The sequence below is a fragment of the Pteronotus mesoamericanus genome, unplaced genomic scaffold (assembly GCF_021234165.1).
Source record: "Pteronotus mesoamericanus isolate MK-2021 breed Mesoamerican mustached bat unplaced genomic scaffold, CSHL_Meso_final scaffold_36, whole genome shotgun sequence".
In the NCBI taxonomy this organism is placed as follows: domain Eukaryota; kingdom Metazoa; phylum Chordata; class Mammalia; order Chiroptera; family Mormoopidae; genus Pteronotus; species Pteronotus mesoamericanus.
This window is the reverse complement of record NW_026555313.1, coordinates 21,918,680-21,941,800: the sequence shown is the minus strand read 5'-3', so window position 1 is coordinate 21,941,800 and position 23,121 is coordinate 21,918,680. Positions and strand designations below refer to the sequence as shown.

At 48.1% G+C, this 23,121-nt stretch overlaps 1 protein-coding gene across 2 annotated transcripts; it reads left to right on the top strand.

Moving 5' to 3' along the window:
• BACE1 (beta-secretase 1) lies at positions 1–22,121 on the top strand. 2 transcript variants are annotated; one of them, XM_054592319.1, is made up of 9 exons: positions 1–705; positions 13,901–13,989; positions 15,515–15,731; positions 16,223–16,360; positions 17,034–17,168; positions 18,140–18,241; positions 18,851–19,000; positions 19,266–19,437; positions 20,049–22,121. In XM_054592319.1, the coding sequence occupies exons 1-9, from the start codon at positions 448–450 to the stop codon at positions 20,288–20,290; spliced, it is 1,503 nt and encodes a 500-aa protein (XP_054448294.1). In that variant the 5' UTR covers positions 1–447; the 3' UTR covers positions 20,291–22,121. The 2 variants fall into 2 exon arrangements, with proteins under 2 accessions (XP_054448294.1, XP_054448295.1); XM_054592320.1 differs by lacking the exon at positions 1–705 and adding an exon at positions 13,108–13,165.
• Positions 22,122–23,121: the final 1,000 nt, after the last annotated feature.

Below are 23,121 nucleotides of genomic sequence, written 5' to 3'. Positions count from 1 at the left end.
CTTTCCGCCTCCCCAGCCTGCCTGGGAGCTAGGAGCTGAATTATGGTGGCCTGACCAGCAAACGCAGCTGCAGGAGCCCAGAGCCTCTGCCCCTTCCCGCGCTGCTGACCTGCCTGAAGGACCAGGAAACCGGCCGCTGCCGACCTGCCATGCTCGCCCCTCCCAGCTCCCGCAGGGGGTCCAAGCCATCCTCGCCCGGACCTCTGCTAAGGCTGGAAGCCGCTGGCCAGATGTAGCCAGGATCCGTCTCCTTCCCTTCTCTCTGCGGATTGTTCCTGCCCAATACCCGCAGCCTGGACCGGGGCTGGTTCAGGGGCCTGCAGGAGCCCTGATGCTGCACAGCTCCCTCTCCTGAGCAGCCACCACCAGCACCCAGAGTTGGGGGCAGGCAGCAGGGACGGACTTGGGCCCGAGGGAGCCCCGAGGGCCTGAAGGCCAGGGCCCAAAATGGCCCAAGCGCTGCCCTGGCTCCTGCTATGGATGGGCTCGGCACTGCTGCCTGCCCACTGCACTCAGCCTGGCATCCGGCTGCCTCTGCGGAGCGGGCTAGGGGGGACCCCCCTGGGGCTGCGACTGCCCCGGGACACGGAGGAGCCAGAGGAGCCTTGCCGGAGGGGCAGCTTTGTGGAGATGGTGGACAACCTGAGGGGCAAGTCCGGTCAGGGGTACTATGTGGAGATGACTGTGGGCAGCCCCCCACAGACGGTAAGGTCACTAGGCCAGGCCTACTCTCCTATCAGCATGAGCAGAGGGGGGACAGGCTGGAAATACAGCATGCTGGCCCCTGCTAAAGGGGGCTGGATGGTCTGGGCAGGAGAGCCCCTCTCCCAAACCTGTCCTCTGGGGTCATCTGTCATTCCCAAAGATCCCCTTCCCTTCAGTTTCCCTGGTCTGACTGCTCTCCCATCTTACACACTTACTTATGTTTTGGTAAGGATTTGGGGCAAGAGAAGCACGTCAGTGCAGGGAACCTGACCTAGGGAAGGATCTAAGTCAAAGGGGGTGTTAGGAACAGGTGTCAGCCCTGGCCAAACCTGGTCTCCCAACCCCACCATTCCAGATCTGGGTCACCCAACCCTATCACCTCCTCTGGTGTTTCCAGAATTGAGGGTCCCACCATCGTTCCTGGCACATAAAGACCACAGAATCCTGATATGAATTGGATTAGGCCCTTTCTCCCACAGTCCTGGCTACCACAGGGACAGCAAGTCATGATGCCTGAGCAACTCTGACCCCCAGGCTAGCCCAGAAGCCCTGAACAGACTCTTACCTTCCCCAGGCCCTCCGTCTTCCCCTCTTCCCTCTTTGCATCTGCACTCCAGCCCCTCCCCCACCCCATGCCTTCAAGCCTCCGGAGCACAGGCCTGAGGAGACTAAACTGACCCTGAGGAAAGGACAAATCACTGTAAGGGAACCAGAGCCCCTTCTAAGAATAAGACTCCTTCCATGAGCTGATAGGTGCTGTGGGGAAGCAAGGGACCGACATGGCAGCAATGGCGAAAATACTACCAGCTCTCCCCATCCTTCCTGACCAGTGGCTGGTGGAGATTGCTCCATCTGCACCTCTTTGGGTGGGTGGGAGAATGGGCATGAGTAGCCTTCCGTGGGATGTTGTAGCTGACCTCTGAGCACATTTGCTTCCTCTGTGGGCTAGCCTGGACATGGGTGCAGGAAGGTTTTCTGTGTGCTGGTGTCACCTTGAATTTGAGCCTGAACATCTTTGTGTGGCACTCCTCTGCCCTGATCGGTGTCCAGGAGGCCTGCCCTTGGAAGAGTCTCAGAAGGTGGGAGTGTATTTATGCCTAGAGAGAACACTTACTTCCCTGGGCTTCTCAAACAGCTTATACACTGGACCAGAAACACAAGTCTCCACCTCCCAATTACCTGAAGGAAGCAAGCCTTCCCAGGCCCCTGCCACTTTGCCCCAACCCCCACCCCCACCTCCTGGCTAGTCTAAGGCTCTAGTCACCCCCTCTTATCCTTCCTCTTTCCTGTGCACCAAAACTTACCCAGAAGCCATCTTGAATCAGTCCTCAGTGTGAGGACAGAGCCTGAATATAGGCCCCCAGCTGCCTGGCCCACCTGGGTCAGGGGCAGGGGGCGGAGGGCAGGGGCATGTGGAGACCTTGGACCATGATGCGCTGTGCAAACTGTGTGCATAGACCCCGTGACATGGAAGCAGAACAGGGCTGTGAAACCAGTAAGGGCTTTGGGGTCAGACAGGCCAGGAATTCCAGCTTCTCCTCAGCTATGTGGCTTTGGGCAAATGATACAACTTCTCTGAGGCTATTGCCTTGTCTTTCACATGGGTGAAATGAGCTCTCCATTGCTAGGTAATTGGGAGGATTAAATGGGACTATATAGATAAAAGCACCTAGAACAGTGTAGCTGGACACACAATTGACCTCCAGTAAATATAAAGCCACTTTCTCCTAATTTGTTTGGCACTTCTGCCTCTTGTGGGCTATGCCATGAAGCATTAAAACCTGGGTGTTCTAGGCCTCCATGTTTTACACATGTAGAAACGGGGACAAGTTACTATACTTCCCTACACCCCTGAGATCATGCCTACATCCCCCAGCCCAGAAGTTGGCAGAGAGACATTTATTGCCCAATAAATGTCTAAAAGAAGGGGAAAGTGGGCTTAAAGTTCAACACCAGCTGACGAATCCAGTGCCAGGGAGACCACAGGCGAAAGGACTGTGGATTGCCCTGGGCTGCAAACCTGAAGCAACATCAGCATCACTGCTCTGCGGTGACTTTCATTCTTTTCCCAGCAGCCTGCCCTATCTCCCTGCCTGGTGGGCTGTTGTAAGCACCATATAAGAACACTCATGGCAGAATACTCTGAACAAGTAAAAGTGAGCACTTGCTATGTGCCATGCAATTAATTGCTTGGTTTGGGAGCTGATCCACAAAGAGATAGTACATACATTTTCTGCCCAGAAAGAGTTTAGTGTGAAGTGAAAGTATAAGTGCTAGTACAAGTTAATCCACAGCGGTGGTACTCCTAGTGAGGTCCTCAGGCCCTTTTATCGGAGCCTGTTAGAACTATAAATTCTCTGGCCCTACCTCAGGTTCCCTGAGTCAGAATTTCAGGCGCTGTGTCTCAAGTTTGATCCACAGTAGTATACTGAGTGAGTGTGTTGTTGTTGAGGAGGTAAAATTAGGGAAGGCCTCACAGAGGAGGTGTGCTGTTAGCATGGTCTTGAAGGATGGTCAGGAGGAGGGAGACCATGCTCAGTGGGGAAATGGCACCCGTCCCACCAAACTGTAATTGTACTTTATTTGTATGTCCACTTCTTCCCTCCCTGACACTGGGTCCCGTGAGTTACATGTGTTTGGGCTTAGGCATGTTTGTTCAGGAGACAGACAGAAAACCAGTTCAGTTAATGTTACAGGTTTGGGTAAATAAGAGAGCCAGTTTACCAAAAGCCTTAAATCTTAAGCTGTAATGTTTGGACCTTCTTCTACAGATATAAGGGGGAAATGGAATTTATTTGTGCAAAGGAATGACATAAAGAAAGCAATCTTCTAGGAAGGGACATCTAAATTTCAGAGAGTCTAGAACTGAGAGACACAGACAGGGGCAGAGGTTCTGTCGCACAGTCCCAGTGTGAGGCGCTGTGACAAGGACTGCATGAGGCTGTGATAAGATGAAAAGGGAGGGGAGGACCAGGATGCGGGAAGCAGTACAAGAAGATGGACAGGACTTGGCAACATTGGTGTGAAGAGTGAGGAAGAAGGTGTCAAAGATGATTTTGAGGTTTTGATCTGGGGTGAACTGGAACAAAACAAGACCATTTGAGGGAATAGGCAAGTGGGCAGCAGGGGGTGGCTTCGCAGTACTTGTATACAAATGTCTACTTGTATTTATGGTTACGGTTTATGTAAAGTCTTTAAAATATATTCTACATAGATTATTTTATTCTTTATATTCACAGCTTCTAACAGAAGAAATAGGGACTGAAAGGGTAAACAGTTAGCAAGGTGGCAGGCCAGTAAGATGCTGTCTCGCCCTTGTACTTCCTGTGGCACCACGCCGCCTGCTTGTGTGTCTTGGGGAGAAGAAGAGTTTATCATGAACACCCTTCTTCCAGTCTCTCATGCTATCTGCTCATATCTCCCTTACTACACTTATCCAAATGTGTAACTGTGTGTTTCCCTCATGAAACATCAAGTTCTTGAGAACAGTGTCTTTTAAATTTTTTAATTCCTCTTTTCAGTGTCTTTTCTTTACCTAATATCTATGACAGCACCAGGCTCAAAAGATGCATCTAAAAAACATTGAGTGAATGATTAATAAACTGTAAGATATCTAAATAGAGCTGTTGGTGGGCAACTGTAAATGCAAAGCTGGAGTGCTGGTAAAAGTATTTTCATTATTTTTTTCTAAATGAAAGAATATCATATCATTACCATGGTAGGAACCTCTCTATCCAGGCACAGGATAATAATTTAGTTGTTAGGGTTGATATATGGTGATAGTCAACTCAGTTAGACAAAAGTTTTTTGAGCACCCATGTGTGCAGAAGAGAAAAAATAATGCCAGAGTCTGAGTACTTGGAAAGCGCAGAATTTGATGTGACGTGCAGATATACAAGTAGCTTCTTGGGACAGGTGTTGGAAAGGCTCGCTGGAAAGTGTAGCATGTGAATATGGCCTAGAAAGAGAACAGTTTGCTGTTTGGAGAGTGGTGGGGAGGAACACTTCAGGAAGAAGTGGGCTATGCTAAGAAGCTGGAAGTTGTGGTCGGGATGCTGTGAAGCTGGGTGGAGTCTGCATTTTTATTCTAGAGGCAGTAGGGAGTCCTGGTAAATATATGAGAAGAGGGGCGGTCTAGTGTAGTTTTGGTTCCAGGAGCAGCAATTGTCAACATTTTTCATCTCACAGCACATTTAAGCTAATGACTAAAATTCTGCAGCACACAGAATCTAACAAAAAAAAGATAGGTATAATTTTGATTCATTCACACCAGATAGCTATTGTTGTATTGGCTGTCCTTTTTTTTTTTTTTTTTTTTTTTTTTGACAATCTAAGGGAAAAGAAAGAGGTCAGTGCCCTGACTAGATAGTCAGTTATTGCATGTTTTAAAAATTCTTGCAACACACCAGTTGAAAATTGCTGGTGTGGAGGATAGCGTGGAGAGTCTAGAGCCTGAGAGGAGGATCAAAGTTAGGATACAAGGGCCCGAAAGAGAGTGGTGGTAATGAGGACTGAAAAGAGGAGAGGTCTGATTGCCAGAGGGAAGGAGTGGGGGAGCTAAAAGAGGGTAAAGGAGGGATAAATGGTGATGGAAGGAGACTTGGGGTGGTAAACCCACAATACAGTATACGGATGATGTAGTACAGAATGGTATACCTGAAACTTATTTTATTTTATCAAGCAATGTTACCCCAATAAATTCAATTTAAAAATTTAAAAGATAAACCTAAGTAAATAAAAGAAAGGAGGAGAGATCCAGCATTCACTTGTCAGTTCACCCAGCTGGTCTCTACCCTGGTAAGGAAAGGGAAGAGAAGATGATCCTCCTCCTTTCAACCTCTCTGACTGGGTTTGCGTCAGGGAACACAGCAAAAGGAGCAAGCTGTTAAAGCACAAGTTAATCTTCCAAATTCCATGTGTATTATTCTGCTTTAACTACAAGGAATATGTATTAGCATGTCTACTTTAGGGATGAGGAAATTGAGGCTCAAAGAGACTAAGTGGTTTGCCCAAAGTTACTCAGCTAAGGAAAAACTAAGCTACGTTTCAAGTTTGTATTCCATGTGCAAATACTGGGTTCTTTCCCACATTCTACGGTCTGGGACATGTTGGTTGACTTTGAGATGCCAGTAGACCATTCTTGCGGATGGACACAGCAACCATCTGAGAATGGGGATCTGGAAACCAGGAGACAGAAGTTAGGACTGGACAGGTAGACCCAGAGTCACCTGCGGAGAGGCAGTTGTGAAAGCTAAGTTAGCAAATGAAATGCTCTTTGAAAGAATAGAGAGAACAGAGAAAAATGGTTAGGGAAAGAACATTGTGTATAGACTAGGGATCAAGGAGGCAAGAGAAAATGATTAGAGAAGTAGAAAACTTCTCTAATAAGAAAATAAGTGTTCAGAGTCTCAGACACCAAGAAGAGCCGAGTAGTTTTCCTCCCCCGTGCCTAGAATGGTGTTCAAGCTGTGGTTTGTTGAATTCTATAAAGGGACCACAAGTGTGAGGGAGAAGGTTAAGAGAAAGGAAGGCAGGCAAGGGTGTACCTTCCACCTTTCCGCAAGCTCTTCTGCTCCCACCAGACCCCAAATCTCCCGGCCCTCCTAGAATAGCTCAGCTTTTATTGTTTTTATACAGTGGAATTCCAGATTATTTTTTCAAGTTCGGATACTAAAAAGATTAAAAACCATTGGACTCAAAGAACCACCCTCCAAATTAGACAAAGCAGATGGGATCCCAGTTCTAAGTTTGCCTACCCAGTCCCTGAGACCACAGCGGGATTGATGGTGCTGGGCTTCATGCTGCACATTGGCCCTTGCTGCGACCCTGATGCTGTTGTTTCACTCACTTCTCCTCTGCCTCCCCAAGTCAGAAAAGAAAGAGTTCATTTGGGAGTGGAGGGCATTGAGAAAGGCTGTGCCCTTTCACTAAGGTGGAAGGTCAGGAACCCTTCTCGTTGTCTCCAATAGGGAGCTAAGCAGAGAATTCTGGTTGAAAATCCAGGAAGAGAACCAGGGAAGCCCCCTACCTGACAACTAACTTCTCTGTCTACTAGGAGCCATTTCTCTTGGGGGCCTGGGCAGCGGAGAGTTCTAGGAAGGAGCCAGACCATTTTCCAGGTCCTAGAACCACCCTAAGCTTCCCCAGGCAGGATGCATCCAGACCTGGGAAGCAGGTGCTGTGCCCAGTGGAACCTGAGAGAGGAGGTGTGTGTGCTGAGGTGAATGACAAATCAGTAATCCTAGGGACTGAAATGGGAAGGCAGGACTTCTGGGTCTTTTCTCACAGACTCTGACAAAGCCACAGAGGAAACAGGCTGAGCTCCCTGTCTCTCCCACCCTAGCCAAACCTTCCCCAGACCTCCCAGATTGCTATGGCCCTGTGGTTACACTCTGCTGCCCAATGTAATCCCACTGTGTCCAGGCTGGATGTCTCCTTGATTGGCCTCTCGAGGGCCATGAACCCCACCAATTATTCTTTCCTGGTGCCTGTGGACTTTTTGCCAAGGAGCAAAAGAAGTGAATCTGGTATCTCCACATGGCTCAAGCAGAGAAGCCTATGTGCAGAGGATGACCCAGTTCCTAAGGGGGAAAGTGGGGTTTGTGCCACAGACCAGCTTCATTTTCAACTGAGTGCAGACCCAGAGAGTATCAATGCCAGTCACGTGTGAGCGGGACATGGATAGACAACAGGAAGGATTTACTGTTTGGCAATGGAAAGCAGGGAGCCAATAGCAGCCATGATACCTCACAGACTGGGGCTTTCCATGTGGGTTTCATGGAGGCTGCAGGTGCTCAAGGGTTTCCTGAAGAACTACTGGGGATGGGACGGGCATGGGGAAGGTAACACCTCTTCTTCCAGCAGAACATCTCTGCTTTTTCTCTCTTTGGTACACTGGGATCCTGCATAAGATGGGAAAAGGGTCCTGCTGCTTAAAAAAAAAAAAGTTTGAAAATGATTGTCTTAGATCTGATCTTTAAGACAGGCATGTTTATTTTTGACCATTTGATTCCGCCATCTGATTTGAATCAGAAGCCCTGACAAATATTAGCTGAGCTGGATTTGAGGCTGGGGGAAATGGAGCATCCTGTCTAAAGGGGGAAGTGTGCACTAGATAAAGTTTGGGGTGATACAGCCACCTTGGGATTCTTTTAAGAAACAAAATAAAACCAGCCCAAGGTGGGGAGCCTGGCAGCCGGCTCATTCCCAGGTATCAATTGCCAGCTTCATCCTGGAGAGAGCAGTGGAAGCAGGGAACATGTCTGGAGAAAAACTGTCCATTTTCATTGGATCAGCTGATTTGGTCAAGGTGGGAGGAACCTGGACAGGACACAGTCACTAGATTCAGTTCGATGTAGGAACTGAGTACCCTGATGGCCCTCAGCCACTCCCAGCTGCTGCTGTTAAGTTCCTCAGTGCTTCCTTCCTTCCCTCCTCCTCTCAGCCTCGGGCAAACTCTGATCTGGAAACATCCACTTAGGAAAGCAGATGAATCTGGCCCAGTGATTCCAGAAGCAAGGAGTCCTGAAGTCACTATGGCTGCTCTAAGAGCCTGAGTGGACACTGAGTGGATAGGGTGGGTGTCAGTGTCATCATCACCCTGTATAGTACCAGACTGAAAAAACCACCCTGGCAAAGACCCTGGGGCTGAGAATTAATAGCAAGAGTCTGAAGTATCTCAGGTAACTACTGGAAATGAGGCAATTGCTCTCACTTAAAGTTGTTTTGGAGTATTTACTGAGGGCTAGGTAAGAATTAGGTAATGAGGACACAGACATGCTCCCACCCTTGTGGAGCTCACAGTGTGCGGGACATGCAGGCAATAGATAAATGATTAAAAGTTTGTTGAGTGACATACAAAGAAGCGCAGGAGTTATTGAGGTCTGCAAGAAGGAAGCTAATCTTGGCTGAGGGCATCGGGGCAAGACGTTTGGGAGAAAGGATGTTTAAACTGCGACTAGAAAGTTGAAGAGAAATGTTAGACAAAATAGGGAGAACACATTATAAGCAAAGGAAACAGCATATGCAAAGATGCAGAGAGGGAAGTGGTTGTTGTGCTTTTCAGAAACTTCATGAGAAGTGTGATGAGGAAAGGGAAAAGTGATGAGAGAAGTTCATTGGCGTTGAGCTATTGTTGGTTAGAGGCCACCAAGGCCAAGGATCTCAGGATTTAATTCAGGAAGTTTTGTATCAGTTTTCTGGAAAACTTAATGGCTGAAGACAAGGGCCATTTTGTTTCTCAGGGTTCTGTGGGTTGGCTTATGGTTCTACCAGTCTTACCTGGGCTCTATCAGGTGGGTGAATTCAGCTGGGGAGTCAGCAGGGGGCCAGACTAAGCTGGGCCTGCTGGACCTCTTTCTCCGTGAAGTGTTTCACCTTCAAGGGGGCAAGACTGAGCTTCTTTGCACGGTCTCAGGGAAGCCTTCCAAGAGGGCAATCCCCAGTGCATAAGAACTTATCAAACCTCTGCTTTCCTCCTTTGCTGATGTCTCCTTGGCCAAAACAAGTCATGTGGCCAAGCCCAGAGTCAGTGTCAGAGGGGATAATATCATGTCATGGATGCAAAGGGTATGATTCATTAGTGTAACAATCTACCATATATTTCTTCTCCAAATGAGAGATTCAGTAAGGTCAAGGAGATGAAAGACCAGACTTAGGGCTTAGAACCGATGGATCCTTGTCCTGGCTTTGTGTCTCATTGTATTCAGCATAAGGTGGGTCAAGTTGCTTACTCATACTAGGTCTGAGTTTCCTCGTCAGTAAAATGGAAGAAGACTTCTACATTTCAGTTTAGTGAAAAGGCTTATTATATAAGAGTGGAAGAGCTCTCCTTCCATCAACTCTGAGGCCCCCACAGAAAGGAATAGACTAGGAGAATCAGAAGTGGGATAATTTGGGCTAAAATCCCCTCCCCAGAGGCTTGCAAATAGACTACTGGAAGATCCTGGAATAGACTACTAAGAAAGGTCATGGATCTCAGTAACTACAGATCTTTCAGAATTGGAAACAGTCCCATCTCTCCAGGCCAGTGAACAGATGACTCCTGTCTCTTTTTACCTAGAAGAATCTGAGCTACTGTGATCTGCTAGTGAGTGCTGGAGCCAAGGCAGCTGGGCTCTGGGGAACAAAGAGCTTACTTACCCTGAACTCAACAGCTCAGTACCTCTCTCACCACCCAAAATCTACTGCTGTCTTCAGGGGAAATGGGCAGGTGTGCCTTCCCCAGTGGGACTTGTTAGCACTTCCCCTGAAGCTGCCTTCCCTCAGAGGCCCCAGGGGCATGTTTGTTTGTTAAATAATTGGCACTGACCTAGCCCTGACCCCCAGGCTTCAGTCCCCTGTGCATCTGAAGTCAACAGCTACAGAGACTCCTGAGTTGGCAGGGACCTGAGGGATGGGGAAGAAGTAAGATGACTTCGGGACCTCAGGCTGCCTGAAGAATGACATCCTGTGCCAAACCTGGTGACCTGGTGAGAGGAAGGCAGGTCTCAGGCAGAGCAACACTAGAACTTAAAAACTCCCACAGTTTGGGGGTCAACAGAGGGATCCCTTCCTTGCCCCAAATATAGGGTAGATGAGCTCTTTCCCATCATCTTTCCTTTAACCATTCATTCAAGCAATATTTATTGCCAGGCACTGTGATATCCACTGGGAACACAATGGGGATTTTTTTTAAAATTAGTTACATGGGGGAGGCAAGAGACAATGTGGAATTAGAGCGACAAGTTCTATGGAAACATTTTAAACAAGACAATTTAACCTGGTCTCTCTCTCTTAGGAAGTCCCTTTTGAGCTCAGGCTGAAGAATGAAGGAGTAGATGAAGCTGGAAGAGGAAAGGAGGATGGTTTGAGGACCTGAAATGAGGCCAGAGTGACAAGTAGGCAGAGGGCTTAGGGGCGGATGGGACAAGCTAGGATGGATATGCAAGCAGGGCTGGATCACGAAGGGGCTCAAAATGTTCACGCTTTACACTTTTATTTTAATAGCAAAGATAAACTATTGACATAGGGGTGTTAGCATGGTCAAATGTGCACCTTAGAAAGATCACTCTAGCCACCATGCAAAAACAGGTCGGAGAGGTTAAGGGTGGTTGATGTGCCATGACCAGTCAGTTATATCCCAGAATGAAATGATGACAGCTTGGCCTAGGGGTGGCAAGGAGAGATGGCAAGAAATGAATAAATTCAACTTGTTCATACCATCTGAGACTTTTCAGACAGTTCATTGGACAGGACTTGATGAGGCTTTGAATAGAAGTGTGAAGAAGAGGAAGGTTTTGGTATGCCTTTGAAGTTGCCAACTTATGGAACAGGTGGATGATGATGCCATTCACTAATGTAGGGGACACTGGGCAAAGACAGAGGGGCAGGACCATGTAAGGTCAGCTTTGGACATTTTAAATTTGAAGTAGATTTGAGGCAGTTTGGTATGTGCTTCTGGAGCTTTAAGGAGTTGGTGTGGGGGAGCTAGGGCTACAAGCTTAAGCATAGAGGTGATGACTGTAGCTGCAGCCACGGCAAGGTGATTTAGGGTGCGAGTACAGCAGGAGAGGAAGAGGGCCAAAGCCCAAGCCTGGAGGAGCGAGCCTGCAAAGAGAAGGTATGATCAGAGAGCTGGGAGAATGACAGCGGGGCTGGTGCAGAGAAGGGTGTTTCAAGGAGGGAGAGAGAGGTCAGCGGTATTGAATGTTGCAGAGAAGTTGAGTACCATGAGGCCTGACTTGAAAATGTCTTTTGCATTTGGTGACATGAAATCATTGGTAACTGTAGTAAGGGCTGTTTTATAGTGGAGGGAGGGATAGAGGGGAAATTCAGTTTTAGAATGGGTTGAGGAATGAGTGGGAGGTGAAGAAATGAAGACAGCTTGGCTGAGAACTTTGGTTGTGAAGGCAGAAGAAAGAGGGTAGCTGGAGGCGGATGTGAGACTTAAAAGATCTTTTAAAAATGAATAGACTGAAGCATTTGTAAATGCCAATGAGTAGGTTCCAGACTTGGGGTGGGAGTCAAGGTCAGGGAGCAGCAAGGTGGTTAACGACCCGAGAGACAGGGATGATGGATGGGGTAGGTGCCTGAGAATGAAGGAGAGATTTGGTTCCCAAGCCAGGAGGAGGGACATCTAAGAGGAAGGACTGGCTCATACAGCGGCAGGCAGGTTGCAATGACTGGTGTGGGAGACATGGAAGGTTCCATCATGTGGGCTTCCTTGGTGAGGCTGTCTGTGTAGGTTTGGTGGCATGCGCCTCGTTTACCACTATTTTCCTCTTTCCGGCTACCCTTAACTGCCCTGTTTTACAGTGAGAGTGGTGGCTCAGTTGCTGAAGGCCCTCCCCTGGAAGAGGCCTCTGTGCGAGGCTGCCCAGGGGGCTTGTGCTAGAAATGTTTAAGGACAGGACCAGAAATCTCTTAGAAGCAGGATCATACTCGAAGGACAGACAGACAGTCAGAACCTTGCTCAAGAGGAAATGGCAACTGCTTACTCTGGTTGCCCATTTTCTTGTGAGGGCAAAGAGTGGGTGGCAGAGGTATGAGCTGAGAGGGCAGGGAGAGGAGGGTTCGATCCCCTTTAAGGTGAAAGGGGGAGACCTTCCTCAGACAAGGAGAAAGGCTGGGACTGGAAGGGCAGCAAGAGTGATTGCACCTGCTGGCTGGGAAGGGGATGGCCTGCAGAGAGCCCCTCCCACCGCAGGAGTAGAGAGGAGTGGGAAGGAGCGGGGAGCTGTCTGGAACAGCTGGGACGTTGAGCCCCCAGATAGAAGCTCCCTTCCAGTGTAAAAAGTGGTCCTATTTTCCTCAAATTGGCCACGCACACATTCCAGGCAGCTCTCCCTTGCATAACTGTGGGACCAGTGTGGTGGAGGAGATCCTCTTTCTTTGGGGTCTTGTGGTAGCAGGGATCACTGCCAATATGAGGCCAACATGGTGCTGGCAGCAGAGTTCTGGCAGGCGGGGGTGGGACCCTGGGGTGAAGAAGCCTTTTTAATCATTAACCCGGCTGATTGAAATCTGACCTGCTGTGCCTCCAGCTTTATTGATTCTCTCTGAAAGCACAGCATCTGGAGCAAGTGGCTGCTCAGAGACCAGGGAGAGGGAAAAGGGGGAAATCAGGGAAGAGGGCAGAGGGGGAAATGGGAACCAGGCCCGGAGTGGTGGGCCCAGGAAGGAAGGCTGAGTGAGGCCAGGTCAGAGGGCCTGGGCGCCAGTGGACAGGTGTCCTTGGGGATATGGGGAGGCCAGGAAGCCTGAGCAGGCATTGGAGGAGGAGCAGTCTGCAGTGTCACAGAGGACTGCTGAGAACAGGAAGGAGCAGCCGAGTGGAGGAAGCTGGAGCCCAGAGAAGCATGGTGACCTGCCCAAGGTGACCAGGTCAGAGCCTGCACCAAATACAAGGCCAGCTGACATCACAGCGCTGAGGAGAGAGGACACAGAAATGAAGGGCCCTGAGGTCAGGGGAGAAGCTGAGGTTGGTGGACATGGCAGGTGGGCAAGACAGGACTCACTTTACAGACAACTGTTTCTGAAGACAGGACCTTCCCTCTTTTGGCCTGTGAGGATGTAGCAGGCATTCAGAAATCAGTACTGGACAGACTGCTTTCTTGGGATGGGAGGTTAAAGGGAAGGCAGACTTAGAAGACAGGAATTTGGAAGACTATCAAAGGAGGAAGGAGGGACAAGTAGGAGAAATGCTAGAAGGAGCTGCACAGCAAAGAACACCAAAAAGACATCTGTCCATGTTCATTTAGCCACAACCCAGGCCCTGGATGACCCAGGCTGACTGCTGGGTGATGAGATTCCTAGGAGAACCAGAAAAGGAAGGAAAGGGCAAGCTCTGGGGACAGAATTAGACAGGTACAGAAAGAAAGTACAGTTAATCTGAGGGTAGAGAGAGACAGGGATGGAGACAACACACACACACACACACACACATGCGCGTGCACATAATGTGGTTCTGATAACTCAGAAAATGCTATGATTCTACAGAGAAGACAGAAGCAGACACGAGGTCTCTGAGGCCAAGCTGAGGATGCCACAGGACACATGTTGTGTCTGTGGTTGCCAGCCTGCCCAGTCCTGCCTCATGGACACTTCACGGTGGACACTCCAAAGGGAGACCATGTGGCTGGTGCGGCGAAGGACCCGAGGTTGTGAGTCCAGAGCCTCCTGTCAATAACATCTTTCTTTTCCCTTTCTCTGGCAGCTCAACATCCTGGTGGACACAGGCAGCAGTAATTTTGCAGTGGGGGCTGCCCCCCACCCTTTCCTGCATCGCTACTACCAGAGGCAGCTGTGAGTCCTGGGGAGAGCTGGGGGGGATAATACGTCCCAAGGATACAGGGCCAAGAAGGGTCAGAGAAAAGGAAAGGGCTGCAGAGAGAAAGACTAGCTCCTTAGACCCTTTCTTGCTGCTGGGGAATGGGGTGGGAGAAGAAGGCGACAGCAACCAGGGCAGAAGAGTGGGGTGGTATGGATCTAAGGAGGTGTCCCATGGGAAAGGGTAAGTTAAGAGGCAGTAGGAAGTTCTTCAGTATTGAGGCCAGGCAGCTTCCTGTGACAGGGAAAGGAGGAAAGAGAGCAGCCCCAAAGCTCCCAGAATAATCTCAGGGTCTCCTTCTCTCTTTCTGAATGGGGAAGCTAGGGGACTTCATTCCATACCCACTCGGTGGCCCTGTTTTCAGGCAACACCATGTATAATCTAGGCCGAGCAGGCTGCGTGACAGCTCATTCTGCTGTGTCCTCACTTGGGGGTCACCCTGTGGCTTTGCACAGTTCACAAAAGTGAAGAAAGAGCCTTCCATAAACCCCGCTGCCGGGACCAGCTCAGGGACTGTAAGCTAAAATGTCTCCTTCTGTATCACCCAGAGTTCCAGCAGCTGGATTTAGCTAACTGGTGGGAGGCTGGGTTAAAGTGGGTTTTAAAGGTAAGAGGCAGCAAGTGATCCCCTGGGATACTCTTAGCATAAAAGCAGGAAGTGGCACGAGAATAACTAATGTCTGAGGCATCTCTACGTGTGAAAACGTGAGTAAAGGCTTGAATCCCATTCTTGGACTTCTAGGAAGATGTCAAAGCCACCTTCCCCAACTCCTGCCTTCTGAGGCTGCCTGTCCTTTAACTTCCCATCTAGAGAAAGTGGTCAGGAAGTGGGGTGTGCTCACGACGAAAGGGAATTGATTGCAGGTTCTTGTCCCAGTCCTGTCATTGTCCCTGATGAGACACACCAAGTCCTGGTTAGTGGTGTGATTAAACACAGCTGGGGGTATTGATAAGCATGTTTCATACAAGTGGTGTGTAATACCTGCATGCCCTGCTTAGTTAGATGGTTGTGCAAATCCCTTCTCTGGAAGAACTTGTAGAGGTTCCACATTGCTGCGCCTGGCACTTTGTCTACCATTTAGATGATACCACTGGGTCCCAAGGCAGCAAGAGAATCAATGGCTCCTTTTCTCTGGGAGCTTGATGGAGCTGGGGGTGGGGTGGGCAATACATGCCCACTAGCTGTCCTTTTAGTAGCAACAAACAATACACAAAGCCTAGGCTTGTTCTTCACAGGACCTGAGCTCAAGATCTAGAAACATGAGCTATGGAGACAGGAGAGTGAGCCCCAGCAATAGCTCCCCTGATCAGTTTGCCAGGTCACTTTACATTATGTTCTGGGTGACTGATCTCCCTAGACTCTGCTGAGCAGCCTGAGAGCATCTTACTTATCTAGAATGCCTGAGATAAGGCTAGGTATTTGGGAACTGCTTTGATGCTGGATCCCTGTACCAGTCGTTATGGTTATGCATCCACAGATCTCTGCCTCCATTTTCACAGGTCCAGCACATACCGGGACCTCCGGAAGGGTGTGTATGTACCCTACACCCAGGGCAAGTGGGAAGGGGAGCTGGGCACCGACCTGGTGAGCATTCCCCATGGCCCCAATGTCACTGTACGTGCCAACATTGCTGCCATCACTGAGTCAGACAAGTTCTTCATCAATGGCTCCAACTGGGAAGGCATCCTGGGGCTGGCCTATGCTGAGATTGCCAGGGTGAGTAGAACAGACCTGGCTCCAGATGTTGTGTCTGTGCATTGCATACTACACAAGGACCCAGTTGGGAAAGAGAAGGGGAGGAACTTACTAAGAAGGGGAGGGAAACAAATCAGTTCAAAGGCAGTCTGAAGTTCATCCCTACAGAGGCCAGGCCTATAGCGAGAGATACTGTGATAGGTACAGAATAGGCTGTGGTTTCTGCTAATTCTGAGATCTTTAAGAATAATAGGGCCCCATAAATCGGAATTAGGTTAGGCATAGGGGATCAAATCTCCTATAGATCTGTGGGTCCATCATTACTCTCCTGTTTGCGTTGCCAGTGTCTCCTATTAACCCTCTCTCTCTGCCAAATCTCAGTACCCCAAGATGGTCTTTCCCAAGGAACAACCCCCAAGTCTGCTTTTGCCTTCCAGTTTAAGCAGGGAGCTGGCCTCAGTCCACTGGGGTCCTCTGTGTGAGGACTAACTCCTTGTCTCTTTCTGCCATAGCCCGACGACTCCCTGGAGCCTTTCTTTGACTCCTTGGTAAAGCAGACCCACGTTCCCAATCTCTTCTCCCTGCAGCTATGTGGCACTGGCTTCCCCTTCAACCAGTCAGAAGTGCTGGCCTCAGTTGGAGGGAGCATGGTGAGTAGGTCCTAGGAGAGGGGAGGTCCTGGCACTGGCAGAGAGATGGGCACCATCTGCCTCCCTTCCCTCCATTAAGCCATGCCAAAGTCCTGGGCTCCACTATTTAGTATCTTTATATCCCCTACCCTCACCTTCATCCATCCTTTCTTCCTTGCATTGTTCCGGAAAGGATTCAAGTCACCAGTGGTAAACTTGGAAAGGATCAGAGATAATTGGAAAAGTTTCAAAGGAAATGAAAATAAGACCTATTGGAGTAAGATTATTCAGTCTGATGATAAGAAGGCAGAGATGTAAGAAGTTTAAAAATCTATTTATTAATTAGGACAACTGGTGAATGGTTGTCCATCTCTAACGAGAAAATAAAATTTATAATAGAAGCAAATAATCATTCATTCAACATTTATTGTGCCAGTTTAGGTTTAAATAACTTCATATCAAGGACCGTGTGATTCTGAAACAAACAATTAAAAATGTGGAAGGTCTCTTCCCCTGAACACATTAATACATTTTAAGAAGCCATAGTCACTTTGGGCATGATTTGATTAGAAGCATGGAGGAAGGTGATCTATAGGGGGCCTTACCACCCCCAGAAATTACTGGTCCTATCACTTGCTCTCAGGGTGACTTGCTGTCCTTCTGTGCTGAGGTACCTGCCTCTTTTTCTCCCTAGATCATTGGGGGTATTGACCACTCGCTGTACACAGGCAGCCTCTGGTACACACCCATTCGGCGAGAGTGGTATTATGAGGTGATCATTGTGCGAGTGGAGATCAATGGACAGGATCTGAAAATGGACTGCAAGGAGGTAATAAAACCAAGGGGATACCAGGGAGAGATATGGGGGGGAGGCAAGGCGGTGAGGTCAGACCCTGGTTTATGAGGTTGAGAGGACAGGCAGAAGTGCAGGACCTGCAGAAAGATTTGTGGACTGAACCGAGAACAGTCAGGAGCATAAGGGTCACATAGCAGGACTTGAGGTTTGGAGTGAGGGGCTGGCAGAGCACTTTCACAGGGACCACATGGCTTATGGTCTAGTAACAACAAGGGCACACCCGCACCCTAGTCACTGCCTTGCTTTATGACCTTCGGCAATTCATTTGCAAGGCTGTATGATATGATGATGTACTAGAGTCCTGCTTTGGGGTCAGGAAGACTGACTGGGTTTCCAGCTCTGCCATGTACTGGCTACCTGACCTTAGGCAAGTTCCTGTGTTGTGTCTCAGTTTCCTCATCTACAAAATAGATAAAAACAGCATTTGAAAGACTGTGGTGAAGATAGAGAAAATGCATAGTGTTTATCCCAATGCCTACCACATAGTAGTACCCAACAAATGGCAGCTCAACCATGGGAGTCTTCTTTACTTAGGTTATTAACATGTGCTAAATTATGATAGATTTAAAAGTATATGAAAAGTTAAAAGCACTATACAAGATATTTTTATTTTCAAGATTTGGAGACTGTCTTCCCACCCAAGATAGTAAGAGTTAACATTTACTGTTTCCTATGTGTCAGGCCCCATTCTAAGCACTTTGAATGCATTGATTTATTTAATCCTTATAGTAACTCTTTGAGGTAGGTACTATCATCATCCTTTAAGATTCGGAAACTGAGGCACTGGGTTAAGTAACTTGCCTGAGGATGTACACATAAGAAATGGCAAAGCCAAGATGCCAACCCAGGCAGGACCCCACAGTCAGACTCACCCCTCTGACTCAGGCCAGACCCTGGCATCACAAAAGGCTTCTGACTTCTCTAATTCTCTCTTCTCCTCTTAGTACAACTATGATAAGAGCATCGTGGACAGTGGCACCACCAACCTTCGTTTGCCCAAGAAAGTGTTCGAAGCTGCAGTCAAATCCATCAAGGCAGCCTCCTCGGTCAGTGGGACTAAGGAGAGGGGTACAGGGATGACAGAGTCAGGGGAAGTCTGTTAAGTCTTTAACAAGAGCCAAAATGTCTACCCTGAGACCCTTCTACCTAAGAGCTCTTAAAACTCTTTGGTGGGCCTGTTTGCTCATCACAGAATCCCCCTGCCACAAGGTTTTGGCCTCACTCCCCTGCTCTCTTCCTCTAATTCTTGGGTTTCAGTTAACCTTTCTCCAGTTTGGATATTCCAGGAAAGGCAAATACAATCAAACCTCGGTTTTTGAACATCTCCCATCTCGAACAATTCGGTTCTCAGCCAAGTTGTTCAAGGAAAAAAAGTCTCAGTTGTCAAACAAAACTCCTGTCCTCGACCTGGTAACCCTTTCATTGCTGATACCTGAATGATTGGTCACACGACTCTCAGGCAACAAAGGAGAGAACGTGTGAGTATGAGTATGACTCAGTTTTCAAACAAATTGCCTCTCAAACAGCCTTCTAGAATGAATTAAGTTCGAGAACCGAGGTTCCACTATAAAGGGCCCATTAAGTGGATGTGAAAACAGGAGAGGCAAGGTGGTGAAGGAGGCCGTTTCCTCATTATCCTTTTTTGACCAACACAGACAGAGAAGTTCCCGGACGGCTTTTGGCTAGGGGAGCAGCTAGTGTGCTGGCAAGCAGGCACCACCCCTTGGAACATTTTCCCAGTCATCTCACTCTACCTAATGAGTGAGGTCACCAATCAGTCCTTCCGCATCACCATTCTTCCACAGGTATGTCCCTAACCTGAGTAGTGGGGCCCCAGGAAGACACAGTGCATATAGAAAGTCAGTAGGCACGGCTCCCCACAGCTTGGGAGATAAAATAGATGAGTGTCCAGTGGCAAAGGGCTCTTGGGAAAACCAACCGTTGAGAGTTTAGGAATGACAAAGGAAGAGTGGCCCAAAGACATAGATACCTAGAATGCAGAGACAGGGTGATGGATGGAGTGAGGAAAAGAGGAAGATATGCTGTAACTCTTTGATTCCTTATCCTTAGCAATACCTGCGGCCAGTGGAAGACGTGGCCACATCCCAAGATGACTGCTACAAGTTCGCCATCTCACAGTCATCCACGGGCACTGTTATGGGAGCAGTTATCATGGAGGGCTTCTACGTTGTCTTTGATCGGGCAAGGAAACGAATTGGCTTTGCTGTCAGCGCTTGCCATGGTGAGAACACCAGGTTACGGGGTCAGTCTATCTATGTTCTCCCTATCCAGCAGTCAGGATACCTGGGCCCATCAGCGGGGAGGTAGTAACAGTTGCCTCAAGCCCGAGTCAACACACTGAACACACTGGACAAACGCGTGTCAGCGTTCATGCTTGTTTTGTACTGCTTGCCTCGGGTGGTACCTCTGTCGGACACCCAGGGCAGCAAGAGCTGCCTAGCACCTTAGGAAGCTCTAGATCCAAGGGCAGCAGGCTGAGCCCACAGTGACCCTGTCACCTGCTGTATGGTGAGTTTGAATGCTACTTCAGAATGGTAGCAACTAGTCTTGCAACTAGATTTTAGCAGTGTCAGGTGAGTCTACTAGGTGTATATGGAGCTCTTTTTAGTCAACTCAGAACAACGGACTTTTGGGTATCATTCCTATTAGACAGGTACACAGAAAAAAGGTTGTTGCTCCCAAGCCAGTGGGGGACATGCCCCCACCTAGCACTGGCTTTTGATAGCCCCCAAAGGGGCTAATTTCAAGGCCTATCAGGAGTTATTTTTGTTGTATATTCCAAACTGCTCTATGATGATGAGACCTGCCCACTCACATGTGCCCTTTCTCCAGTGCACGATGAGTTCAGGACAGCAGCGGTGGAAGGTCCGTTTGTCACCCTGGACATGGAAGACTGTGGCTACAACATTCCACAGACAGATGAATCAACCCTCATGACGATAGCCTATGTCATGGCTGCCATCTGCGCCCTCTTCATGCTGCCACTCTGCCTCATGGTGTGTCAGTGGCGTTGCCTCCGCTGTCTGCGCCATCAGCATGATGACTTTGCTGATGACATCTCCCTGCTGAAGTGAGGAGGCCCTTGAGCAGAAGGCAGAGATTCCCCTGGACCACATCTGGGTGGTTGGTTCAATTTGGTCACAAGGAAACACAGATGGCACCTGTGGCCAGAGCACCTCAGGACCCTTACCCACCCACCAAATGCCTCTGCCTTGACAGAAAAGAAGTAAAAGCTGGCGAGGTGGGTTACAGGGTTTGCACCTGTAGGAAATAGGAGGGAAGAAAGAATGTTCTAGTGGCAGGAATACTCTGTCACTCAAACTTAACTTGGGAAATTTTGTTGCTTGAAACTTCAGCCCTCTTTGTCCACCATCCCTCTTAATCCCCCAACCCAAAATATTCTTCTTTCCTTAGTTCCAGAAGTAATGGTGTCCCACACAGGTGATGCCAGTGAGTGTCTGCAGTACCTGGAAGAGAAAGGGCCAGTTCCCCTGCTGCCAAACTCAGTAGGAGCAAATGCAGTTTGCTTTTGCATTAGAGATAGGAACTGTATCAATAAGCCTAACACTGGTGCAAAGATTGCCTCTTGAATTAAACAAAAAATAATATGACTCAATATTTGTACAAATGGGGGTGGTTGGAAGAGGAGAGGGAGTGCAAAGACAGGGAATAAAAGGGGATCCAGGCTAGGAAAGGTAGAAACATGACTACTTGCCAGTTCCAGCTTCAGACTTCGTCTCTAAGACAGACTCCCATCTCTGTGAGATGGTGTTGCTTCCCAGAATTTTGTCTGTAGCTGCAGCCTGACCAAAAGTGAGATAGGAAGAAGAGCTTATTTAGCCAAAAGGCTCTTTTTAGCTCTTCAATGAAAAGTGTCCACTAGGAAGTTCCAGCTAACATATGAATTTTTACCTTATTGATTCCACTTGTCTCTATCTGAATGCCCTGCTCTACATATGCTAGGTAGCACTAAAATATCCCAACCCTCCGAAACTCCAGTGCCCTATGGAAAGCAACTGAAATAGAGCAAACAGAGCAAGGCTGGGCTTCATCTAGCTGGATACCTCTTCACTCCCCCAAATCCCTAGTCCTCTGGAGCTCTGCAGCTGAGGTGCTAAGAAGAATAGACAGGAGACTTCTCCTACCTAATAATCCTTGAAAGCAGAATCCTGAAGATTCATTCAACAGGCATAGGGGTGATGCCCTTTATCCATGCTTGGATTTCTTCCTGTTCAGTTTTAAGTTATAGTAAGATCTTTACATAATACAGAGCAATTTCATTGTCTTCTCAACCTCTTTAATGTCTCACCCTCCATCTGTTTGGCTAAGGCATCCCACCGTGGCACAAGTATTATACCAAGAGTGTCAGGAACACAGGACTTTCAGGTTATAGCATCATTGCCTTCAGTATCAAGGCTGCCTGGAGAACGGATGGCAGCCTCAGGGCTTCCTTAATTCACCTCAGTGGAATCCATCCTTTTCTCCTGTTCTGCTCTCTATTCCCCACTCCTAATAGTACTTGGGTACCCAGGCTGGTTCTTGGGCTAAGTATTGGTGACCAAGTTCATTTCCAAGTTCATTTCACTTCTACCACAGTCAACTATGACACCAGTGTCAGTGAGAAGAGCTGAATTTTCCTAGTATACCCACTGGATCTTATTCCTTACATAGTCATCACACTGTTTCCAGGTATGGGACCTGTCGAGTGTGGAATTACCTGATGAGGGAGAGGGATCTGCAAGAAGGGTCTCTGGAAATCCTGGCCTCAGCCGGCTGCCCACAAGCCATAAATCAATAAATCAAGAACACTGAGTCATAGTTTTTTATCTGGATTCTCTTCATTCCCCTGCACTTGGTGCTGCTTTGGCTGGCTGGGAACACTGCATAACTACAACGATGGACAGGAAGACTGGAGATTGTCCACTTCCAGCTCGGAACTTACTATGTAAATAAACTTCCAGAATTGCTACCGTGAAATAAAAATGCCACATTCTGCTTTATAATTTCTACCCATGTTGGGGAAAACTTTTTTCCCCCCAGTTCTTTCCAGGGTATAAAACTCAACCCCTTCACTAATAAGTTCCACTGTCCTATTTTCCTTTAAGAGAAAACCTGGGCTTGCTTTTTACAGTTAACTTCCTTTCTACTCTGAAACTATAAACTCTAAGTATACAAAGAAAAATCTTGACCACAGCTTCTTGCCTGTAAAAATATGTATTCTATGTCTCTATTTTTAAACTCTACTCCAGAAAAATGGCTGTCCCCACTCTCCTCACTGTACTGGGGCCTTTCCCACTGTCTGCATGGCTGTTCCTGCTGCAGGCCAGCGGGCAGAAGGAAAAGGAGAGCAAGGCTGGCCAATACATCAGTGCTGCTTTCTGACTGATCCTGAACAAGGAAGAGAAAAGAGCAATAGTAAGGCCCCAGTTCCCACACACAACTCTCCAAAGCACTTGTCCTTCTGCTATAATTGGCTTTCAAGGGCTTTTACTGGGTAGCGGTTAAGCTCCCTTAACTACTGCCTCCTTTTTCTCTCCTTTGGATTCAAAGACTTGTGGAAAAGAAACAGAATATTCTTTACATACACTTCTAATTTCTAAATTTTCAGGGGATACTAAAAAATACTGCAGGTAGCCCAAGGGCTGCTGCAAGGTTGAGGGGAAATAAAATCTTAAGATTACAAGATAAAAAAAAAAAATCCTCCACCAAATAAAAAGAACAAAGGAACTGGTCTTCCATTTTGCCACATTTCCTGATCATGACAGCTACTACACTGGATACATTCATATTTTATTACCCAAAGGAAGTGGGTTAATGTCTATGTAGAGGGGTACTTAGGTCATTTCAATGTCCCACAAGATGTCCAAGAGGTTCTGGGAAATCCAGTTCCTTAGACTGATGTCAG